Source organism: Populus euphratica, unplaced genomic scaffold (assembly GCF_000495115.2).
Source record: "Populus euphratica unplaced genomic scaffold, PopEup_1.0 scaffold87.1, whole genome shotgun sequence".
Taxonomy (NCBI): domain Eukaryota; kingdom Viridiplantae; phylum Streptophyta; class Magnoliopsida; order Malpighiales; family Salicaceae; genus Populus; species Populus euphratica.
Window position 1 is genome coordinate 121,549 of NW_011499900.1, and position 6,095 is coordinate 127,643.

Sequence of the window (6,095 nt, forward strand, 5' to 3'; positions counted from 1 at the left end):
TCGTTGACTGTTTCGATTGACATGCATGAATTATGGGGTATTTGGATTGGTTCCTCAATGATGTCTCGCCATTACTGGAGGTGAGACCATTACCAAAAGGAAGGTCTCGTTCATGCCAGTTAATTCATATCAATTTTTGACTCGGCCTTTATTGTATTTCAGGTGTTTTGATGCTTGGAAATCCTAAACTTAAAAATCAAAATCCATGTTTTTGTGTTTTACTTTGATTTGAAAATGGTATTTGACATCGGAATACTGTTTATGATGATGAAAAGATTGTTATGGTCTTATTGGAAGATTCGGTGACAGGATCTATGGAGTTTTGACAGCAGAGAACGACAGATGACAAAGGGGTTCAGGAAAGCAAAATAAAGGGGGAGCCAATAAAGCGACTGAATTTATTAGCCACTACAACTCCAGTATAGAATTGTCATCTCAATCCACAGCAAATCACAAACCAGTTGCAGCAAAAAATATTAAAAAAAAAAAATCCCCCAATATATTCGTTAGATGAAGACCTGTGAATAGTGAATTGACATGAATTTAAGTTTTCTGCACCGTGTTCAAGATAGTGATTCAAGTACAAATGATACTGAACTTTATAATATCCTAATATGTTTCCGAGAGAGTAGTCAGGAATTAAGGGACAGGTATAGCTAATTTTCTGATGCCAATGTTGGCTACATTACTTTCTTTGCCTAATGAAATGCATCTAAGGAAATTACACCATGGAAAAAAGATAAGGAAAGTGTTTCGACCTCGGTTTCTTGTTACCGGTCATCATTATACATCAAGTTTTCCACGATTTTCACTAGTGATTGAAATCCAAAGCAAAGACACAGTAATGGAAATCAGGCCTGACCAGACATAAACAATTGTCGGTACTCTTCCCCTCCTTCCCAACAGGCCTTTCACAAATGGATACATGTGAGACAGCACCCAGAAGCTGAAAAAGAGTCCTCCCATCAACTTACCCCATTCTGGTATCTCGCTGTATAGTGTCCTCGAGCACCCGATAACAATGGCAACAAGGTTGACTACGATGATGGTAAGTGGCATAAAGAAGAGACCTGTCCACTTGACGATATAAAGATCAGCATAAATATCATCTTCATCCTCGCCTGCAGATTTCGAGGTTAACGTGAAAGAAATCTCAATACCAGCTACGACTTTTAGAAGGCCTTGGATCACAGCAATAAGGTGAGCACTAGTTCCGCCAATGGCCCAAAACTGCTCATTACGCCACCAGTCCTCGAGCCCAATACCGGACCATCTTATTTCAAGAAGGGAGATGAGAGTCAGTGTTACAGTGATGGTTAAGAGGTAAATGAGGAAACTTATATCCAGGCTTTGAACAATGAAGGTTCCTGTGAAAAGGGAAAGCGCAGGGAGGAAGCAGTAAGTGACTAAGAAGAAGGAGGTGAAGGGGTAAATGCCAACATTGAGGTATGCAATTCGCTGTAAGAATTTCAGTCGCCGGCTTCCGAAGAAGGCATTGTTTTTGGAGAAAAAGATTTCAACTGAACCGGTAGCCCATCGTAGCACCTGGTGAAGGCGGTCAGTGAGGTTGATTGGTGCTGTGCCCCGGAAGGCATCTCTCTTTGTTACGCAGTACACAGATCGCCACCCACGGTTGTGCATCCGATAACCAGTCACCACATCTTCTGTGACTGAGCCATAAATCCAACCTATCTTATCCCCCCAGTCAGTCTTGTCCTCACACCTGTGCTCGACATCAAAACACCACGTTCAGAATTTGATTGCTGTAACTAAAAAATGAGGTTCTCGGTACAAGAATCATATGGATATAGGAAGGCATTGGCATGATTATTACCAGCAAGAGATTACAGCAATTGCTTCAGCAACTGTGGGTGCATCTAGAGGAGGACGTGGCAGGAGAAGTGCACCAGGAGGCCTGCCATTCTTCACCGATTTGTGATCAGCAAGCGGCCGTCCTTGGAATTCAGCAACAGCTATGGACTCATTGAACATTGCTGAATTCCCAAACTTCTTTGGCAGGTCTAAGTCAGGGTGCGATGTAAGGGGCTGAGCCTCTGAATCATCTTCTAATTGACCCGGAGCCCTTCTTTTCGCACTGCCGAACATGCCCAAGTACTCGTTTGCCCTTGGTGGGAGGAACCCATACAGTGCATATCTACGAAACATGCACCCTGTTCCTACATACACCGGACCTTGAAGACCATCCAGTGCTCGCATACTTCCTGTTTTGTAAGAAGGTAACGTTCAAGATATGATGATGATGCCTCGAGGTTTCAAAAACAGAAATTTTAGATTAACAAATGAAAACCTTTCAGTTGGTATTTTTGCTTATCTTTGTATCTTTCTAAAAATGGAATATAGGAAAGTGCTTTACAAATATATGGATAGAAATAAATAAAATAGTTTATTTAGCTTCTTCATGCCTACTACAACTAGTTGTTTCGGTTTTCTGCAATGTGTTGTGTTATCTTATTTTTCTCATTCCGGTCTGCTTCAGCAGAGAAGTAGTGTCTTCAAGTCTAGGCAGAAAGTGGAATCCGTATCATTTCAGGTTCCTTATACAAATGACTTGAGTTAAACAATCAAAAACTAATCCTAGAAACAGATGGAGTAGAGGATCACTATGTCTGAAAAGTTTTAGGCATGTGTGTTTTCTTTAGTTCTACAAATATGTTTTCATGGACAGAAAATACCCATTACGACTTGGAAGAGTATAGCCTAAAGTATGCTTAGCCATTTCACAATCTCGAAGATTATTTTCATAATAAAAATGTTATCAATTTCACTTCTAAATTTGAAGTTAAATCCAAATCATTACCATCAAAGAAGACAGTGTTGTGATTTGCATATCGATCGGAGGGGTCGATCCCTTCAAATCTTTGCGGAAACTGAATGTAGCATATGCGGTCACCACCACGGTCCATCATAAAGCACATTCCCTCCCTTATAGCTTGACAATTATAGAAGTAATGATCACAATCCAAGTTGAGTATGAACGGTCCATTGGACAATATAGCTGAAGCTCTAACCAATGCATTCATGGCTCCAGCCTTCTTATTGTGGTCAAAGCCAGGCCTCTTTTCACGCGATACATATGCGAACATTGGTATCCTGATGTCAACTCCAGTGAAATCTAATTTTTTCTCATCTGGCTGACCCATCACCTTCTCATTTTCTGGGACCTTGGTCATTACCTGCATGGGTGCATGGTAACAGATTCAAGTTTCAAAAGTTAATTCAGCACAAGAGCATATCAGCACAGAATCTGTTCAAGAAAATATTAGACAGAGTTGCAGAGGCCATTTAAATCAAGAGACAACACGAGCGTTATCTTTCTCTTTAAATTTGTAGAAAACATTTGTTGACGGATTGAGTAATGCTTGTCAAGCAACGGAAAAACCAAGTAACACTTCACTTTCCTCTTTTATGCCGATGAATGAGAGATCTTTCCATCTTCTTCATGCAATTACTTGATCCTTTTTCATCAACATCGGATCTATAAATGTGCGTATATATTGAGAAATCATTTAGAACTGTAATCACCTGCAAGATACCAGCATGGTCCCCCTTTTTGTGATCCGCTGTTTGATCTAGCCATGTGCCAGGCCACTGGGTACCATCGGCCATCCATGTAGCTTTAGGGACGTCACCAACCCCCTCTGATGGCAACACACCACCATTCTTCTCCCTGGCGAGACTTTTTGCCTTCTTCAGCTCCTTAGAGTTAAATGATTTGCTTCTCCTTCGTATTGCCTCTGGCAGACCATTAATCCTGACCTTGAACTCGTCATACTCTCTCTTCATCCATCTGCGGTCCTTGACAAAATCAGGCCGTTTCTTGTTTTTGGTGTGGTCAGTTTTTTGGTTGAAGTAACTATCCGGATTCCTCAGATCAATGTCGTGTTTTCGACAAAATGGTACCCAAACCTGAGTGAACAATCAAACAAAGCATGATTAGTTACAGCATGTAGAATCTATACGTGTGTAAATTCGATCACTAAACAAATATTCAACGAAATCACAACTTGTGTTTCGTTGGATGTAAGGGATAACATTTTCTGAATTAAACAATATATTGTCCGTAATGCAGCGAAAGGTGGTATGTTTGAAACTCATCTCGGGACGATGCACATTCAAACATTGAATGAAAGCACAAAATTGTTTATTGGTGTCATTTGTGTTTTGGTAATGAAGGGCCATTGATTTCTGTGAAAAGCAACAATGCCAAATGATTTCGATAGGAAATATCAAGTAGGGAAATCTCAGTCCTAGCTTTTAAAGGTTTAAATCACTTCAAACTGGGCTAACTTGTTCTGTTTCTTTCTTTTCCCGTTCATTTTGGTGTTCAAGATTGTAAAAGAACCTCTGCGAATTTAACAGCCTCAGCCATAGCCTCGAAGGTGAGTATGGCACCACCATCATCAGAAATGTAGCAGGAGAGCTTCTCAACAGGGTAGTCAGCTGCAAGAATCGATAAAATTGTGTTGGCAGTGACAAGTGGAGGTTCCTTCTCAGGATCAGCAGTGGAGACAAAAATATCAACTCCTGGAAGGTCTGACCGGCCATGAGGGTTTGCAGGGGAGGGCTGCTCAAACTTGTCGCGCAGAGCAGCAAGGTCAGTGGATCGGTTGATGGGGTTGTACTTAGGAAAAATGTCTAGTAGCCATGAGAAAGCAAACCAAATCTCACAAACGATAGACAGCCCCCACAGCCACATGGCATCACGATTGGGGTTCTGGACTCTCCACCCAAGGAAGAAACATAGAAGTACCAAACGGATCACCACAAGTATCCTGTTCATACAAAACTTGTGTTTAGCAAATTCTAAGATAAATTTTACAAAGATAAAAAGCCTAAATACCCTCCTTAATTTAGCTGAAACCTATATATTATAAGGTCTAGCAGAAAGAAAATCGAGGGTAAACGCAGCTTTCTGCAAAGATTTGTCAAGGAACATATAAAAGAGCGAGCATTCTAGAAATGAAATTCTAACTACCATCTACTATGCTCCTGTTATGTTAAATTCATTTGTTACATATAAAAGAGCGCACCTGTAAGGGCTGAGAATAGCTGCTGGAATCCTAATCTTCCTAGAGAGTGGTTTCCAAGGCTTGTCCAAAAAATCCGACATACTCAGCTCTGAATCCTGACCATACTTGTCTTGGTCTGACCAATACGCATTTCCAACACCGTAGGTTCCTTTTGTCTCAAACAACCACCTGTTGTGATCAAAATCTCCTGTTTGGCTCCTTGACAATATTGATCTATTATTTGATTTCATTATAGACATTCCTCGTTCCGTTTTTGAGTTGTCATTGCTGTGGCCATTGCCACCGCGGCTTCCATAATTATCTTCTTGCTCTCCTGCCCGCCTGGACGCGTTCTGTGCCTCGGAACCAAAACGGCTCGTAGGCCCATCGGATTTATTTTCTGAGGATGGCCATGCAGGCTGGTTATCAGGGGTGGGGGGCATGACAACAGTGTAATTGATGTAGTCATTCTGCCCTGAAAATTCACCAGACAAGTCCAAATCCTCATCATGTGAAAAGCTGGCAATGCGTCCACTAGATGTCCGGCGTGCAAATTTCACAGCCTGTTGAGGACGGCCAGCGGTTGATGCTTGTGATGACAAATTCTTTGCTTTAGGTTTTGTTGAGGTTGCCATGACATAAATGTTGTGGTATTGATGACAAATTCCTCAGAAAACCATTGCTTTTCTTGCAACATACATAGAAATGGTTTTTTGTTCTCGATTGAATTTCTTCCACGAAACTAGAGATTTCATTTTGAAGAAAGGAAAACCACATCGAGTTCGATGGGCCAACGTGGTCCACAATTTCTTTCTATTTTTTAGATTTGTTGCCACGAACTTTGTTCCCTTATTTTAAGCTTAACCTCTCTAATACACATGGCTATAATGTGATTAATTACGTGCAAAATAAATTCTTGACATCTCCTTCTCTCCTCTGGGTTACCAATAGACAGAAGAACTCCCTGAATAGAAATTGAAGGTGCTAGAGAGATATATTATATAACTAAAAAGAGATTTCCTCTTCTCAATCAAACTAATTGAGTAATCGAAGATCAGTTTTGAT

At 40.9% G+C, this 6,095-nt stretch overlaps 1 protein-coding gene across 2 annotated transcripts; it reads right to left on the reverse strand.

The window, feature by feature from the left end:
* Window positions 1–314: 314 nt before the first annotated feature.
* LOC105132600 (cellulose synthase-like protein D1) lies at window positions 315–5,665 on the reverse strand. 2 transcript variants are annotated; one of them, XM_011036176.1, is made up of 7 exons: window positions 5,398–5,665; window positions 5,052–5,361; window positions 4,364–4,793; window positions 3,544–3,927; window positions 2,819–3,194; window positions 1,835–2,222; window positions 315–1,723 (listed from the first exon to the last, which is right to left on the reverse strand). In XM_011036176.1, the coding sequence occupies exons 1-7, from the start codon at window positions 5,663–5,665 to the stop codon at window positions 784–786; spliced, it is 3,096 nt and encodes a 1,031-aa protein (XP_011034478.1). In that variant the 3' UTR covers window positions 315–783. The 2 variants fall into 2 exon arrangements, with proteins under 2 accessions (XP_011034478.1, XP_011034477.1); XM_011036175.1 differs by having other exon boundaries at window positions 5,052–5,364.
* Window positions 5,666–6,095: the final 430 nt, after the last annotated feature.